Raw genomic sequence first — 18,164 nt, 5'->3', positions numbered from 1 at the left:
ACTGTTTTGAGGGCAGAGACTTTTACAACTTTAGAATCCCTCCATGGCAGATACATCCAGAAAGTGAAGTTCTTTGTTCATTTTTCTCCTTTAACGTTTTTTTCTCAGCTATAGTGAGTGGAGGTTATTTTTGCTAGTTGACGCTTCCAGCAGAAGTCATTAGCTTATATGACTGCAGTGAGATCAAAATGAGGCTGTAATGGAAGGTTTAAGAAAACAGTTCAGGAACTGTTTAGGTCCTAAAAATTGTGCTCTTATGAGATCTTTACAGATGGCTCAGTTGGGGATGATAGGAGTGCATTTAATTTCACATTTTTATAGACATTTAAAGCTAGTGAGTCTTACTTTGGAATAATGAAGAAAATTTGCCTTTACCCAGTGGCTATCAGAAACCACTAAGCTAGTGATTTGGTTGCATTTAGGATTCCTTGTGGTGTTTTAAGAGATTTCACATGGGTGAAAGCCTAGCAAAGTTCTCCTCTGGAAAATGTTTATTTAAAAAGGCTCACTGTCAGGGAAGATCAGCATTCTTTGTCTGCATCTTCCAAAGAATGCTAAAACCTTGTGGAAAAACCTGCTGGTTGAAGTTATCTTTGGCCACCTCTGGCGGATTGTGAGGCGGCCTGGACCACCCTGAGATGCAGCGCTTCTATTTTCGGAGGGATTTTTTTTTTTTACTTCTCCTCTTTGTCACTGGAAGGTTACGAGGTAAGTTAAGTGATATGCATCAGTTAACAAAGTACTTCTTAGTAGCTGCCACATCTCCCTCCCCCATACATCTACGTGATGCTGTTCTAGGCAGTGGAGCTATAGAGTTTGGAAAAACATAGTAATCTGCACCTAACTTAGAAGAACAAGATCTGGATGTTTCTGGGTTTTCACAGTAAGAAAGGAGATCCCTACCCAGCTTTAAAAAAACGGTCTTCTGGATCAGTAGCCATAGTCACTTTGCCAGCTCTCCACTTTGCTCAAGGCCAGTGGGAACCTTTGGGCTGAAGGGCCAGGATGCAGTAAGCACGGGGCCTCAGGTACTGAGTCGCAGGGTGGGGCTGTGAAGGACTTGCCCTTGGCACTCCGAAGAAGGAAGACATTCTAAAAATCTGCACTGAACATCATCTTATCATCAACGAAGAGATTTTTTTTCAGGGATTACATCATCTAGGTTGAGTACTGGCTTTCTGCCAAGGTCGGGCTTTGGCAGGCCTCGGTTGGGAGGTGATGAAAATATTTGCAGTTCACCTATTATTTATAAGAGCTTTTGGAAAAGAGCTTAACTAAAAGTTTCAGTTGTTTCCGGTATAAAACATGTTTAGTGTTCCAGAGTATAACAGAGGCAGGGCAGCATTTGAAGGGCATAAACTTATTTCTTTTTTAATCTTTCAAATATCTTAGTGTATCATTTTTTCTTTTCTTTTTTTGTCATCAACTGATATAATTTTCATCATAGGAGTAGACATTTTTAATTATGAGTCTTGGAACAGTGATGACAAAGTGATGACTAAAACATATTTATTAAATGAGCGAATGAATGAATGAATGATACAAAATAGATTCATGGCTGTGCCTTTGCTCCTTTGTGTCCCCAGACAATAGCCAGGCAGCTGGCGGAGATCTTGTTGCGGGGTATGTGTGAGCAGAGCTACTGGAACCCTCTGGAGAATCCACCATGCCAGTCACCTCTGGACGATCCTCTCCGGAAAGGAGCAAACACAAAAACCTACACCCTCACGCGGAAAGCCCGTGTCTACTCAGGAGAGAAGTATGGGAGTTGGTGTCCTCATCTGTAGGTTAGGGGATGGGAGGGAAACTTCAGGAAAATGTAAGGATTGAATAGAAGTTCAAGGGTAGATTTTCTACCAGTTTAATAAAGATAGCTCTTTACTCTTCATAATTTCAGCAAATATCCATGCCTGAGTGGGGACGTTTTGAGCAGGGAAATGCTCTCATCTAGTGCTTGGCTGCCATTCTCAGCCTTCACTGTTGGTCTTGGGGATTTTCATTTCGTTTATTATAAGAACCGCAGAACCATACAGCAGTCAGTGACAAAGCTATTAGTAAGCCAGAGTTGACTTTTCTTTACTTTTCCTCAGCAATTCCTTGATCCTTTTGTTTAAAAGCTTGTTTTAAACTGAATTAGCTGGAAGAAGAAGACGAATTTGATAATTTACAGGTGATTGGAAGGTGATGTCTCTTTAGAATGTTTTAATTGGTTTAAGTTTTGGATTGGGAACTTGATCACCTTTGAGGAAAATGGGCTAGGGAAACACTCCGGTCTCAGCCTGGGATTTCCCCAGGTCCGGGAAGGAGGAGGTGGGAGGGAGAGAGACCACAAGAAGGCGGGGAGACGGGAACAGGGGTTGACTCATTCCTCCCCTCAAAGCTTTCCTTCCCGTCTTTGTTCCTACAAGGACAAGGCATGATGGCTTTTCAGAACCTCTCCATGAAGCAAAGGGGAACGTGCAAGAATAAATACGGAAACCTTCTTTAGTCATTACAAATTGGAAAAATGGCTGAAAGACCGCAGGCTGCTGCTTCTGAGGCCCCAGAAAGCACTGACAGACATGGGGTGATTAGATAGTTATTACGTGTGTGACTTCTGAACGCAATGCCGCATTTTACAAGGGGCAGCATTTCTCAGGGTAACTGCCTCTTAATCCTCTTAAATTGACCCTGGCATTTGTCTCCCTCCTCACCTTGTTCAATTTGCATTTCTTATATGGATTCAGACTCCTGAGCATTTTCTTAACTTTTCCCTGCGTTTACTCCTTAGTACTTATCTGGATTCATAGAACATCTGTTCTAGCAATTCTCAAACTCACTTTTAAAATGCTGACCCCTCATTATGCATTATTTAGCAGCAGGATTGGGGTTCTTTTTTAGGTGATATTTAAATCTTAAAAATAGATCCTAGAGTTTTCTTCTGCTTCAGATGCTTCTTAATAGCCAAAGTGCCGGTATATTGAAGAATCTAATTCTTGTTCCCTCCCCCAATCAAGTTTGACACATGGATGAAGCCCTGTGTCTCTCTGGGTGCGATTCCAGTGTGGCCTCACCCCTTGAAGGCAGAGAAGCTCACAGTGCTGGCCACTTCTCCCTTATTTCCTAAACCACTCAGCCTCTGTCACTCTTTTAATATCCGTTTCCCCATCTGTACAAGGAGAATCATGGAGGCAAAATGCAGATCTAGTTAAATGAAGTTATTAGTTAAAGGGAAGATTCCCATGTGACAGGTTACTGAGACACAAGTTTCATTTCACACAAATACACACATTTTTTTAAACTGTTTCATTGAGATATAGTTCACATACTATATAATTCATTCATTTAAAGTGTACAATTCACATTAATATAGCTTTTAATATAGTCATATAGCCCATCACTACAGTCAAATTTAGAATACTTTCACTACCCCCAAAATAAACCTAGCACCCCTTAGCTGTCACCCGCCATCCCCCAAACACTTGTATTTTCACATGAATTTTAGGATCATTTTGTCTATTTCTGCAAAAAAAAAAAAAAACAAAAAGGCAACTGGAATTTTGTAGGAATTGCATTTAATCTGTAGCTCAGTTGGAGGAGTATTGCCATCTTGACAATATTAAGTCTTCTGATCCATGAACATGGGATATCTTTCCATTTATTTAGGTTTTCTTTAACTTTTTTCAGCAACAATTTGTAGTTTTCAGGGTATAAGGTTTGCACTTTTTTTTTTTCGCGGTACCCGGGCCTCTCACTGTTGTGGCCTCTCCCATTGCGGAGCACAGGCTCCGGACGCGCAGGCTCAGCGGCCATGGCTCATGGGCCCAGCCGCTCCGCAGCATGTGGGATCTTCCCGGACCGGGGCACGAACCCGTGTCCCCTGCATTGGCAGGCGGACTCTCAACCACTGCGCCGCCAGGGAAGCCCTGCACTTCTTTTGTTAAACTTATTCTTAAGGGTGTTTTGGTGTGTGTGCTGTTCTTTTTGATGCTATCACAAATGGAATTGTTATTATTAATTTCATTTTGGGGCTGTTCATTGCAAGTATATAGAAGTAAAATTGGTTTTCTATATTGATCTTGTATACTGAAGTCTTGCTGAGCTTGTTTATTAGTTCTAATAGTTTTTTTTTAGATTCTTTAGGATTTTCTATATACAAGATCATGTCATCTGCAAATATAGTTTTACTTCTTCCTAACATAGATGGCTTTTATTTCACTTTCTTTCCTAATTGCCCTGGGTAGAACCTCCAGTACAATGTTGAATAGAAGTGGCAAGAGTGGACACCTTTATTTTATTCCTGATCTTATTTGTTGAGTATATTTTTTTGTGAAAAGGTTTTGAATTTGTCAAATGCTTTTTCTGTATCTACTGAGATGATCATCTGGCTTTTGTCCTTTATTCTATTGATGTGATGTATTACATTAATTGATTTTCAGATATGAAGCCAACCTTGCATTCCTAGGTGAATCCCACTAGGTATATAATCCTTATTTATTACTGAGTTTGATTTACTAGTATTTTGTTGAGGATTTTTGCATCAATAGTCATAAAATAATTGATCTATAATTTTCTTTTCTCATGATGTCTTTGTCTAATTTTGGTATGAGGATAATACTAGCCTCGTAGAATGAGTGGGAGATATTCCTTCCTCTTCTATTTTTGGAAAGGTTTTATGGAGAATTATTATTAATTCTTCTTTAAATGTTTGGTAGAATTCACCAGTGAAGCCATCTGGTCGTGGGCTTTTCTTTGTAGGAATGTTTTTGATTACTAATCCACTCCCTTTACTTGTTACAGAGCTATTAAGATTTTCTATTTCTTCAGTTTTGGTAGTTTGTGTCTTTCTAGAAATTTGTCCATTTCATCTAAGTTACCTAATTTGCTGAGCACAGTTGTTCATAGTATTCACGTACACACACACACACACACACACACACACACACACACACATATAATTTCTATAAGATTGGTAGTCATGTACCCTCTTCCATTTCTCATTTCTCCTTTTAGTAATTTGAGTCTTCTCTTTCTTTTCTGGGTCAGTCTACCTAAAAAGTTTGTCAAGTCTTATTGATCTTTTTGGAGAATTAACTTTCAGTTTTGTTGATTTTTCTCTATTGTGTTTCTATTTCTCTAGTTAGTTAATCTCTGTGCTAATCTTTCTTCCTTCAGTTATCACCATCAGCTTTTAGCTTTCTAGTTTTGCATGTTCATACCCTGACTTCTGATTTATTAGTAAAGAGAGAAAATCTGCTTGGGGCTTCCTTATTAACAAGACAGGACTCTCCAGTCAAGCAGTTTTGTGGCAAAAAGATGTTATCACCAGTTCAGTTATGTGAGTTGGGAGGTAAAAAAGGGGAATCCATAGATGATGTTTAAATCTCATTTTGGCCGGTGGTCCCTCCTCTCTCCCCTCTTATGAGGAACATGAGCACAAAGCAAACTTTATGTGCCATAGATCCTTCCAGCTCCAGCAAACCACACGGACCATTCAGGACCATTGGTCATAATGGACAATTACTGAAAAATAACCTCTACCAGAAAACCCCCCTCCCCGTCACTGCAACCTGGATGTGAAGTGGGTACAGGATGCTCGTCCTCTCTCCGTCTTAAATGTTGAAAGGAAATAAAATGCTGATAATCCAAGGTAAAAAAAGAGAGGAAGAATCACATGCCATAGGCCTCCTTACTTCCTTTCTTCTAGATCTTTCTATGAAGAATTTTATTGACTTTTGTTTACTTATTTTTTAAGTAAGCTTTTATACATACACATAATATACATTGCGAAAAACACACGAACCAAAAGTAGAAAACTTGATGAATTTTCACTAAGTGAACACATGCAAGTAATTTAGCATCCTGGTCAAGAACTAGACATTGCCAGAACCCTAGAAGGACTCTCTGTACCCTCCCGCAGTTACTACTCCCTGCCCAAGGGTAACCCTATCCTGACTTCTATCACTGTAGTTAGTCTGGCCCATTTTTGAAATTTACATGAATGGAATCATATATTAAGTACTTTTACGTTTAACTTCTTTTGTCTAACATTATATTGGAGAGATTCATCCGTATTTTTGCATGTAGTAGTAGTTTGTTTTTGTTGTTGAATAGTATTCCATTTTATTAATATACTCCCATATGTTGATCCATTCTACTCTTGATGGACATTTGCGTTGTTCCTCATTTGGAGCTAATAGGAATAGTGCTGCTATGAATATTCTTATACATGTTCCTTAGTCCACATATGCGTGCATGTCACTCAAGTATGTTTTTACTTCCACCGTATTCCTCCTTGTAAAAAGCACTTGAGGTGGCTTAGATAATTAAATGCATATTAGACTAGGTAATTAGCACTAAGTAAAGGAGGACGCTAGAAACCACTGTGATGCCGGGAGGTGGGTGATGATTTACTAAAAACTAGGAGTGCCATACATTGTGCTAAGCTCCTCGGTAGGCCTAAGAGGAGAAAGTAATTATCATGGCGTGCTAAATACAGATCTGAACCTCCTGGTAGCCAATGCAGAGGTTTGGTAAGGACGAGGATGCTGTTCAAAGTTTAAAGATAGGGGACATTGAAGGGTCCTAACAACTACTTGATGGCAGAACCGAAGCTGCGAACGACCATCCCTTCAATCAACTTCCTCCAGGTCTAAGGCCCCAGTTTTCTGGCTCCACAAGGCTGAGGCCTGGGCACCCCAGGATCCCCCCTTGAGGCTCTTGGGCCCCAAGAGGATAATATCACAAAAGTAGGGCCCCAACAATTTTGACTGTCCACCCTGAGCTCCACACTTCCCTGGGCAGGGAAGAGGGAAAGAATGACCAGAAATAGATCTAAAGAATTCATAATTATGGAGAAGGGGGCATTCCAGTGGGTAGTTTTTTAGGCATGTCTCTTAAAACTATCCTTTCCCCCTCCCCCGCCCCCCACTTCTTCCTACCAGCCCTGAGAACTTTGCAGCACCCCTGAGTACCCATCTTTCCTGCCTTGAAAAGAAGGGTAGAGGAAGTAGAATTAGAATCAGTTAATGTGCTACTTGTTAGCAGCTCTAGTAAAAATAACACAACCTCACATTTAAGTAGACTAGATGGCTCAAGTGGAATTTGGGGATTATCTCTGGACTGAATTTGCTGGTGTTAAGTTATGATTAGAATGGGCTCCCTCTCTTTTCAATTAGTCTGGACAATGCAGAACTGGGTAGCTGTGAAAAAAATGATGGATGGTTCTGCTTTATTTATAAGGTCCCAACTGCATGTAAGCACGAGCCAGGATATCAGGAACTGATTGCTGGATGGGGATACACACAGACACACACACAGACACACACACACATGAGCGTTCTTAATTCAAAGCCTGTTGGCTCTATTTCTGAATTTAAGGGGAAAGAAATGTTCCATCTTCCAAAAACCCAAATCACCTCAAGTTACCTCTTTAAGGAGGTCACCGCACATTCCAGAATCCTGCTTCTCACTCACAGCCCAGCCCTTTTATAAATTTTAGCCCTGCAGGAGCAATAGGAACCATCCCACAGGTGGTTTCCTTACCTCCAGGGATGACTGAATTGTAAAAAGAGTATCAGTCACTGGACTTTTCTGTCTTACTCCTCATGGCCCTTTGACACAATACAAAATTTGCCAGCACTTCAAAGAGAACAAATATTTGCAATCATTTGGAAAACATTTTTTGGGCCATTTTGGGGGGGAAATCATCCCTTCTCTTAAGTTAAATGATTGTAATATTACCCCTGGGAAGATGTAAATTTAGCCTTTATTTAGTCATCTCCAAAACATCCCCAAGTTTTTTTAACCAAGTTCATTTTTATTGCACTCTTCTACCATTCCACGAAAAAGAGTTGATGGGACTTCCCTGGCAGTCCAGTGGTTAAAACTCTGCGCTTCCACTGCAGGGGGTGCGGGCTTGATCCCTGGTGGGGGAACTAAGATCCCACACATGCCCGCCTGGCATGGCCGAAAAACAAACAAACAAAAAAGCAAGAACCGAGAAAAAAAGAAACAGTTGAGTTTGGCCCAACCAGTGATAAGACTTACAATTCTACTCAAAGAATGCTAGAACTTTAGAACGGGGGAAAATGCTGGAGGGTTTTTTATTTTTCCAGCTGTGCCCCGCGGCTTGTGGGATCGTAGTTCCCTAACCAGGGATTGAACCCCCGGCCCCCGGACGATGAGAGCGCAGAGTCCTAACCACTGGACCGCCAGAGAATTCCCTGGAGGCCTTTTAAAACGCTCAGAGCACAAAAAATAGGATATAGGGAATGGAGACCAGAGTTATGTTTGGTTTTTATTGTTCTTTAATCCTGAGCAACATTGAGCTTAAAAGCTTTTTATTTTAATCCAAGATGGTAGAGTTCAACCAAATCCCATAAAGTTGATGAATAAGACAGCTCCTGCGTGCCACCCCATAGTACACGTGTGTTTGAGTAAGATAGCTCACTAAGTTCTTACAGTATTCTAGAAATCATTCAAACTCTAAAATTGCTTCCTATCTCCTGTTTCATCTAAATGACAATATACAATACGCCAGCTAGCAAGTAAGAGGTAAGAAGAGTACCATGTAGCGAAACGTCTTCAGTTTATACCTCGTAATGGGTTTAGGAGAAAGCTTGTGTTATTTAGATAACGTCAGTTTGTAGTGATCAAACTTTCCGCCTCTGTAATAGGCACAAACGTTCTTTGGGCTTTTAACTTGGTTTCTACAGCTTTACCCGGCTGCCTGCTATTAAAATGCGTAGTTAAAATGTATACATTCCATAGGTTACCATAGAAATAAACAAATTACTCCAGGGGCCCAGATTATACAGTATTTTTCATGGGTTCTACACGATGTAAAAATCTAGAAGCTGTTAGCCCTTCAGTTCTGCTTAGTCACGTATTTTGTGTTATTTTGAAATTGCCATATATCAAAGTCAATTTTCTTTATACAGCATTTTTTGTCCTCAAGAAAATACTGAAGAAGCCCTGTTGTTATTGCTGATTAGTGAATCAATGGTGAGTAGAATGTGTTTTTACGTTTTTCTTTCCCCTATTCCTATGGTCCCCGTTTTGATATGGTGACTCCATCAGGATAGTGATTCTTTTTCTTTGGAGACGAGTACTTTCCAAAGGGAATACCTGGTGGGAAAAAAGTATAGTGGTTTAAAAAAAAGGGACGTTTCTAATTCTTGGGCTGGCCAGATATGTCCCTGGGTCAGCCTGGAGCATGGAGCTTCTCTTCCCTTAGTTCATTCATTTATCCACCAAGTACTGATTGAACACTAACACAGTTGTATATGGGTAACTATAGCTAAAATGACCACCAGAGGAACCTCGAAAGGGGAAAGAAGCCCCCAAAAGGTAACCTTTATGAGCCTTCTCCATTTGCCTTGGTGGGAGGGAGAATTTGGGGGTGAAACACTTGTATACTTGAACCTCCGGTTTCCATAGCAGCAGCCTGATGAAACTGCCTCGTCCTCCTGCCCGGGTCCTCTCCCCAAGCCCCCACCAGTTTCCCAGGCATTGCAGAGCCCAGGCCCAGAGAGGCCACTCCTGTTACCTGGCTCTGCTGTTGTGAGGGAGTTTTTGCCAGACCATCAAATTCCTTTGAAATGTTTTCTTAGTGTTTGGCCAGGATATCAAATGTAGGTCTACGATTTCATCGCTCATCCTTTACTGGGTTTCTACTCTGCATATCGCTAGACATGACAGCCCGGCTTGAAACATTCTGGAGTAATCTGTGTTATAGTAGTTAATACCTTGGCAAGTACATGGTGTCTGCTGAGCACCTGAGCAGAACAGCAAGCCCCTGGAACTTGGAGGGACCTAGAGGTCCTCACATCCACCTAGTTATTTAGACGAGGGACCGGAGGCCCAGAGCAGGCAGAATGGAGGCATCATGCAGTGGTCTGCTGCTCCTTGTAGCAGAGCATCCTGCCTTCTTCCATAACTCCCACCCCACCAGGCAGGCAGGAAGAGAAAAGAGGAGGAAAAGGAGTCGTAACTAAAGCAAGAGAAGGTGTTCCCTTCTTCCCCAAGCAGACAGTTTAAACGGAGGCGTGAAATACACTCAGGGAGAAAGACTTAGAAACGGAGCACAAGAGGAATGCCTGTGTGCTGAGTGAAAGAGGGGCAGAAGAGGCTGGGATTAGGCAGGCAACGTAGCTTTCTTGCCTTAAGTTAAAGCTTTGGGTTTTCTTGTTCTGTGAAATGGCCCCGAGATGTTTATAAGAGCGAGACTGCTTGAGTCACCGCTTCTTTTTATTTAGAAGCTCTTTGACATCATTGGCCCTACTTTCTCTGAAGGAAACAGGTTGCCCCTGTGGCTCATCTTTCCTTGACTGTCAGCTGGTGACTTAGGACGGTGTCATTTACATCCTCTACTCTACCTTGGCACAGATGTGGAGGCACATATGTGCACAGGCTGGCGCCCAGTGGCCTCCAGTAACTGGTGTTCAGATGGGCAGGTCTCACCGTCATCAGTTCGGGGGGGGGGGGGGGGGCTGCCCACACAGGCCTCATCGCTGGACTCTTCACAACCTGGCACTTAGCTTCCTTTGGGCAGACTTGGTTAGTAACGGTGTAAAAATTCTGAAAGCGTGGTGAGCATACGCTTTCGATTTCTTGGACAATTCTGATTGAAAGGATTGAGTTCTATTGTCAGATCATGTGTTCCAGATTGGAATTTGGGAAACATGGCCACATCTCTAGAATGCTTGCTCTAAGTGTTGTTGTCCTGGGAGTGATGTCCCCAACTCTCCTGCTCCCTCCTTGAAGTGGTAGAAACTAGTAATACTCAAAGTTCGGATCCCCTGGAGACAGTCAAATCTGACTCTGTCGTATTTAATTTCCAGGAAGTCTCTTCAGAGGATGGTGAAATCCAATGACAGTAAATATGAAGGGCTAGGTTGCCAACCAAAATGATTATGTTCTCCCTGTAAATCATTCCATAGTTACGTAGGTAGAAGTCTAAATTAAGTTGCCTTTGGAAGTCTTTTTTCACGTCCCTTGACTCCTTGATTTTTTTCAGTTTTTAGACCGAAAATAGATGTGCTCAATTTCAGAACCAAAATGAGAATTGCCGGGCTTTTTTGGTGTCTGAGAAAATTGTATTCTTTACTGGTCCTAATTTTAACTTAGAAGCATAAATTTGTCCATAGTCCCTCCACCTACAAGAACTCATTTGGAATTGAACTGCATTCTTACCTCAAGTCAAATTAGTTTCCCCAGGAGAAAGGGGTTATCAGAACCATATTAGTACAACTACCACTGAGACAATGTTCTGGGACATTTATTATTTGTGGACCTGTTTGAGGTTCTATATTGTACCTTTTTAATCAAAAAGCACTGAGAGACTTTTTCTTTTAAAAAGAAAAAAAAAGACGCATTTGGACATAAGCTGAAAATCTCTCTTAAATGGTGTTTTGTCTTACTCCCTTCTCTCGCAGGCATTGATCTCAATATGGAACATTTAGAGGAAATAAATAAAATGAGACCACTTACAGCAGGCCGTATTTTCCCCAGAGCTTCTTTTTTTGGGTCGAAAGGCACTCCTAACAAGAAAAACTTAGAATGAAATCTTCAAAAGCAGGCTTGTTTCCATAAGAGATGACTCACTTTGTAGGAAGTGGCCTGTCTTATATATTCTTATTCGTCTTTGACATTTAAGAGTAAGGAGTTTTAAAACAAGTAAGTACTGACAGGAGGCTACAAGTCAGTGCCTTGGACTCACACGAAAGAAAGCATTCACCTCATTAGTGAGCAGGAGATTGTGTGCGTGGCCTTTCCAAGTGTCAGGCAGGAAGGTAGACGTCAGCCCCCCTGGACCGGTGACCCTCGTCCTGCACGTGCCACTTCCATGGGGAGAACGGAGGGGCCCTTTCTGTGCTCCTAGGGATGGACTTCTGTTCCTTAGCAAGGAAAAGAAGACAGGAAAAATCTAACTTTATTGATACTGAACTCCCTATTAAGGCGAAAAGGAAAATGAGCTATGTCTAGAGTCTCCAGTACATGTGATATGTCTGGAGGAATCGGGGGAGAAATTTCAAAAGTAATGAAAGCAAGTCACTGTGAAGAGCGGTTGATTTCTAGATAGATGAGGTAAATAAGCTTGAACGCACCTGCTGTATTTCTGTGCTAAGCAGTGGGGAAGTGAAATAGGCATGCCCTGGTGTTCTGGGTCCTCTGTGCTAACATCTTTTAAAACAAAAATCTGTTTGCTTCTTGCTGTCTCTTGTACATCTGTTTTGTGCTTCCCTAAACAAAGTTGAATTAGTTTCTGTAGTCTGTTCCAGTGAAGATGTCACATAGGGATTTGAACGTGACTTGGGTGAGAGAGGAAAAGTACGCTATATCTCTGTTGGACTGATGGAACGTGATGACACCATTTGGTGATGGGAAGTGTGGGGCTGGGAATTTTCTCCCGCTCTGTAATGTACAGCAGAAGCAGGATCTACAAGTGAGGCGCAGCAGGGCTTCACTTGGTGGATGATTCTGCTGCCCCAGAGCGCAGCTGTGTCTGCAGCATGGCTGTCTGTGAACCCGAGCCCAGGAGGAACCACCCTGCTTTGCATCGACTCCTAAAGCTTCCTCCAGACGCCTGCTGACAGGGACAAGTGCCCGCCAGGCCTTCAGTGTTTGGATAATACCATGTTACCGTGTGCTGTGGTGCTCTGGGGATTTTGAATAAATGACCCCTGTCTCATTTGTGTCCTTGTCTCCAGACCCGCGGCAAGCTCCCAGGGGCAGGAGAGCCTGGATGGCTTCTCTGCGCACGGTGGCAGCTGTGTGCACGGGCTAGCTCACCGTCTGCTTCTCTCTTCTGTGTTGTTTCCAGGCCAACCGGGACGCTGTGCTGAGCAGGATACCTGAGCACAGGAGCGACCGTCTCATCAGTTTACAGAGTGCATCTGTGGTCTATGATTTACTGACCATCGCTCTTGGAAGAAGAGGCCAGTATGAGATGCTGTCAGAGGTACAGCCCTTGAGTCTGGTTGACTTCCAGCAGTGGGTAGTGCTGGCAGTACCAGCACTGTGAAGAGCTGTGGGACCTGGTCTTGTCCCCACCCCCTGTCGCTGGCAGCCATGTGACCTTGGGCCCATCCCTTAACTTTGGTTTCCATCTCTGCAAAATGCGAATTGGGCTAAATGATTAGGTGGTGGAATTCATTGGTGGTCATCTCCTACCAAGGGTCCATAAACCCACTGGGGTGAGTTCACGTATGAGAGAAGGCAAGCGTTTCTCAAGCAGTTTCTCTTTCAGTGTAATTTCCACCATAACCCCAATCTCCCATCTGTGCTATTAATTTCCTTGTAAAACAGGTCTTATTTTATATAAAGTATCAATGCATAACTCCTGGTGAGCTGGCATCTTCCGGCACAGTGTACGTTGGGTGAGCTGGTACAGGCTTCACGGGAAGTAAACGCTGTCGTCACGTAGAGTGTTTTACTTGTTCAGAGGAGACCCCAGTTGCTTACAGATCTTGTACCAGGCATTGCAATCTCATTCCCTCAGCTGCTAAGAAACACTTAGGATGGAAGCCTGACGGTTTTCCAGTTTCAGAAGAAGCTGGTTAATCCGAGGCTGCGGTTATGCGTTATTGAGTCCCTGCCCAGAATACCAAATCCACCCTGGTAGGGGCTAAATCAGTAACAAGATCATTTTATCTTCTCTTTAGTGAAGTAAAAAGAAAGAAGGGAAGAAAGACAACTCCTTTTGTTAAAATGAACTTTTCCATGTTATTTATCTTTCTTTTTCTAAATTTACACACATTGCAACAGCCTCTGGGCACGAGGACAGGGAATGAAATACAGTAACAGATTGGCTGAAATCAGATAAGCACCCAGCTCACCCTGTAGCCTGCCTGCCGGTGCATCGCCACATTAGGCAGGAGCCTTGGAGAACAGATGAGCCTGCGTGGCTTGGATCTTTTTTTAGTCTTTGGTTTGGTGACTATACAGGGCAATGGTTACTCAGTCTTCAAAAAAAAAAACAAAAAGCCCTCGCAATCTGGCTTAGATAAGGCAATGAGTCCAGATGTTCCTGTCATACACGGTATACCCCCTGGGACACTGCCCAGGCTCGGGATTGGCCCAGATTCTTTACCACCCCAGGGGCTTTGGCTTCCTGGGACCGCCTCCTTCTGGCCAGCTTAGTTCCTGTCCGCCGCTTCCACCAAAGAGCCCATCTGTGGTGCCACCCAGCTCACAGCTGAGTTCTCTTAAGGTGAACTCCCCTCCACCCCCGACAAACCACTAAAAGTTTCTCAGAGGCCAGGGTTGAGCGTGGTTTGCACGTCTGCTTTCCTCCCATCATGTAGCAACAGAACCTGTCCCCAGCTTGAAATTCCCCTGTGTCCGCAGCAGGTGTGAGGAGCCTGAGGCTGACAGGCTGGACGGCCCCTGCCCACAGGCTTCTCGTCGTGCCACAAGTGACTCCAGGGGCACGGCTGTCATCCTAGCGGCATTCCTCCGCAAGCCCGCAGCTCCCCGGCATGGGCCTCTGCCCGGCACGGAATCCTGGGACCTTGTCTTCAGCCAGATGACTTTCACCTTGACGTCACATGTAGCTTCATCTCGTGGTGATGACCTGACGCCCAAGTCACTGGGTTAGTCTGGTTGGTTGCCGGAGCCTTTGCAATTCAGAATACGCTCTAGTCACATTGACAACAGTGGAAACAGCGTCAGGGATTGCCTTGAAAGTGCTGGAGCAGAACGGTGGAAGAAAGGGGAATTTATCACTGTATATCCCTTGGAGCCTTTTGAATTTCGTGCCATATCTGTGTTTTATCTATTAAACATATAAATCGATGGATCAAATATATATATAATAGAGGACATTCATTTCTTTAACACATATAAATGCAGCCCCTGGTTCTGTGCCAGGGGCTGTGATTCAGGCCGGGGATGCAGCCGTGGGCGAGGCGGGGTCCCTGTCCGTGAGCGGCTCCCAGCCTAGAGGAAGGCCGCCAAGCAGCAAGCAGTTGCCATCTGGGCTGGCTGCTGCCGGGGGGGTCTCCACACAGGGTCTCATCCAGTAATGACGGATCTGAATCCTTAGCCTTAGCTTTTCTTGCTATTTCTACTTAGTTTTGCAGATGGAGCTTCCCCCAGTGCACATGTGGCGGCCACGGTGAAGCAGATCTAAGTAGAGCTGTCTTAGGAGGAAGGCTCAGGTGCACAGCATCTCGAGGGCTGGCCCTGGTTTTGGAGAGCTCGCCTCTTGGAGGAGGGTCTTGGTCCGCCCTTGGCTGAGCACCGACCTCTCTCCCTTGGTCTCAGGCCATGACTTAAAGTGTCCCGCTTCCCTCATTTGCTGGGGTTTCCTTCCTCCCTCCCTCCCTTCCTTCCTCCCTCCCTCCCTTCTTCCCTCCCTTACTCCGTCCCTCCCTTCCCTCCTTCCCCTTTCCCCCCCCCCCCAGTTTGTATTGTATGTTTCCTTCCTTCCTTCCTCCCCACCCTTCCTTTCTTTCTTCTCATCTGCTCTTCCATTTCCTGAGGACTTTAGGTTAAAAGGCTAACTGGATTTTTTTTTTAATTGCGGTAAATTTACATAACATACACTCAACCACTTTAAAAGGTACAATTCACATACACTCAACCACTTTAAAAGGTACAATTCAGTGGCATTTAGTACATTCACCCTGTTGTACAACCATCACCTCTAATTTCAAAACACTTTCATCACCCTGGGAGGACACCCCGGCCCCACTGAGCAGCTGTCCCCACTCCTCCCTGCCCCCAGGCCCTGGCAGCTACTAATCCGCTTTCTGACCCGTGGATTTACCTAGTTTGAGTATTTCATGTAAATGGAATCACCCATCACGTGACCCTTTGTGTCTGGCGTCTTTCACTTGGCGTAATGCTTTCAGGGTCATCCACATGGTAGCATGTATCCGCCCTTCATTCCTTCTTATGGCTGAGTAACCTCCCATTGTATGGATAGACCACGATTTGTCTCTCCATTTATCGGTTGGTGGACATTGGGCCGTGGCGACAGTGCTGCTGCCGAGTAACTGGCTTTTAACCTTCCTGCATTATTTCTCTGGGCCCCACGGATGTGGGGATTATCATTATCATTCACGTGGCGGTTGTTTATATCCTGTCTTCATCTGCTGCCTCGTCACCACAGTGATCTTTCTCAAACACCCTTCTGTTGAGAAACATTTCATGGCTGTCCCCCTTGCCCCTTCTTTTTCTCCCTCTTTTTCTCCCTCTTTTTATTTTGTTTTGCTTTCCTTTTCCTCCTGTAATGAAAACAACTTCATTGTCTTTCTGCCCCGTGCTACAGCCCAGCAGACTCCTTGAAAAATCAAACATTACATACAAACATGGAAAAGAAAAAAGTCACTGAGAATCCCACTCTCCTGAAAGAGTTGACTACCCACTGACATTTTAGAGATCACTTTGTCCTATATCTCTTTATGAACAAGTGCATGTACATCTATGTAAGTTTCAAGGAATGGGACAGTATCATAGACGTTTTATTGTGGATATTCCCCATCATTCTCCTCCCCTCCATTGACATCCCCACCCCAGCCCTGCCTCCTCAACCCCCAAACCCGGGTCAGCCATCTCATGTGTCCTGGGCACAGGCCCTAGAGTCAGAGAGCTTCGGTTTGAGTTCTGGTTCTGCCGCTTACTAGTTGTGTGATCCCGGCAAATCATTAACCTCTTATGCCTCAGTCTTTCCTTCTGTAAAATAGGCATAATAATCACACCTATGTCAGATCATTCTGAGGGTTATTCGCTAATTCACGTAAAGTGCTCAGAACGGAGCCCTACACGTAGAGCTCATTAAACAGCGGCCGCGTGCTGCTGTGCTGTTTCTACCGCTGGGTGCCCAGGAGTTGCCAGGCATGGGGCAAGCAACTAAGTATACAAAAACAGTATCTTGTCTTCCAGAAACTTCCAGTCTATATAAGGAAATCAGAAAACAACACATGGAAAGGTAACCAGTTAGAGAAGACTAGATAGTGCAAGGCACGTTAATTGCAGGTGAAGGGACTAGGCCGGGTGCAGCAGAGCTGGCAGGTTGGGGGTGCCAGGGAGAATGACAAACAGCTGATGTATGAATTGGCTCTTCGGGGCCTGACAGGAATTAAGTCTAAGAGCAGAGGGACACCCTCATTATCAAGGTCACGGAGGTGCAGGGACATGAGGCCTTGCTCTCATGGAGGGAGGAGAGGAGGCGAGGACATTGGGTGAAAGCATGGAGCCAGGTTGCCAGGCCCTGACGTGTCTGGCACATCATCCTTCAGCTGCTCTGTGAGCAGATTCTCTTTGCCTCTGTGCCGCTGCAGGAACCTTCCTTTCTTCTGGGTAGAATCTTTCATGAACAGAAGAGTTCACCTCCACCAGGCTGCTGTGAGAGGAGAGGTCTTGCCTCCTTCCCACCCTGTCCTCATACCTTCCTCCCTTCTCTTGTCCCCAAACAGCGTCAACACTTATGCATCAGGACACGGCTAGCGCGGGCCCAGGCACTCCCGCACCAGCAGGAACAGGGTGGGGGGCCCCCAGTCCACCTTCTCATAGTCACGACACCTTTGTGTGTGTCGTAAGCATTGTGCAGACTCCGCCCTAAGAACGGTGCTTATGCGGGGAGCAGAGCCACTTTGCAGAAAAACTCTCCTCTCCGTCTCCGTGGTTCAAGATGGAAGGCTCGCCTCAAGATGGGCTGCTTTCTTGTGTGCCCACATGGTGCCTTTCTTTCTCTCGGGGCGCTGTTCAGCCAGATCCTGGGCAAGGAGCGCTGTGTGCAAAGGGAATTCAAACCAAAGGAGCATCACATCCTCATCCTAACGGGTTTAAACATAAGCGCAATGGTTACCGTATCTCCAGTGCTAGGAGTTTTCATGCTTTTAAAGACTGATGTGAAGCCCTGCTGAAAGGTTTGTGTAGGAAGGAACACTTCTTTTTCTCCCCCTTTTTAAACAGTAGCACTAGTTGGCATGACAACCTGCGCTATTAAAAGTAAAGCAACAAGCACCGCTTTCTCTGTTTTTTAGAATGAACCCAAGCTGCTAAGGAATTGTTTCTTGAATTTGACTATTCATGGCTCCATTTTGACAGAACGTTTTGGGGTCCTTTTTGAAGGGTGTGTGTATCCCCTCTACACAGACATGGCAGCTTTAAAGACAGAAAGGGTTTTTTTTATCTTTCCTGTTGAATTCGTATTCATTTGTTTATGGTAAATC

General features: G+C 44.3%; 1 protein-coding gene across 5 annotated transcripts in view; it reads left to right on the top strand.

Moving 5' to 3' along the window:
- TTC7B (tetratricopeptide repeat domain 7B) overlaps positions 1-18,164 on the top strand; it is a 239,818-nt gene that overhangs the window by 110,936 nt on the left and 110,718 nt on the right. For all 5 annotated transcript variants that reach the window (XM_029237235.1, XM_029237233.1, XM_029237234.1 and 2 more), the window contains exons 7-9: positions 1,587-1,759; positions 8,922-8,985; positions 12,806-12,943. In XM_029237235.1, the coding sequence (XP_029093068.1) occupies positions 1,587-1,759; positions 8,922-8,985; positions 12,806-12,943 (375 nt within the window). The remainder of the gene's footprint in view (positions 1-1,586; positions 1,760-8,921; positions 8,986-12,805; positions 12,944-18,164) is intronic.

Source organism: Monodon monoceros, unplaced genomic scaffold (assembly GCF_005190385.1).
Source record: "Monodon monoceros isolate NGI ecotype Baffin Bay Population unplaced genomic scaffold, NGI_Narwhal_1 Super_Scaffold_21, whole genome shotgun sequence".
Classification (NCBI taxonomy): Eukaryota; Metazoa; Chordata; class Mammalia; order Artiodactyla; family Monodontidae; genus Monodon; species Monodon monoceros.
The sequence above is the reverse complement of the archived record's forward strand: the minus strand, read 5'-3'. Positions and strand labels throughout refer to the sequence as shown.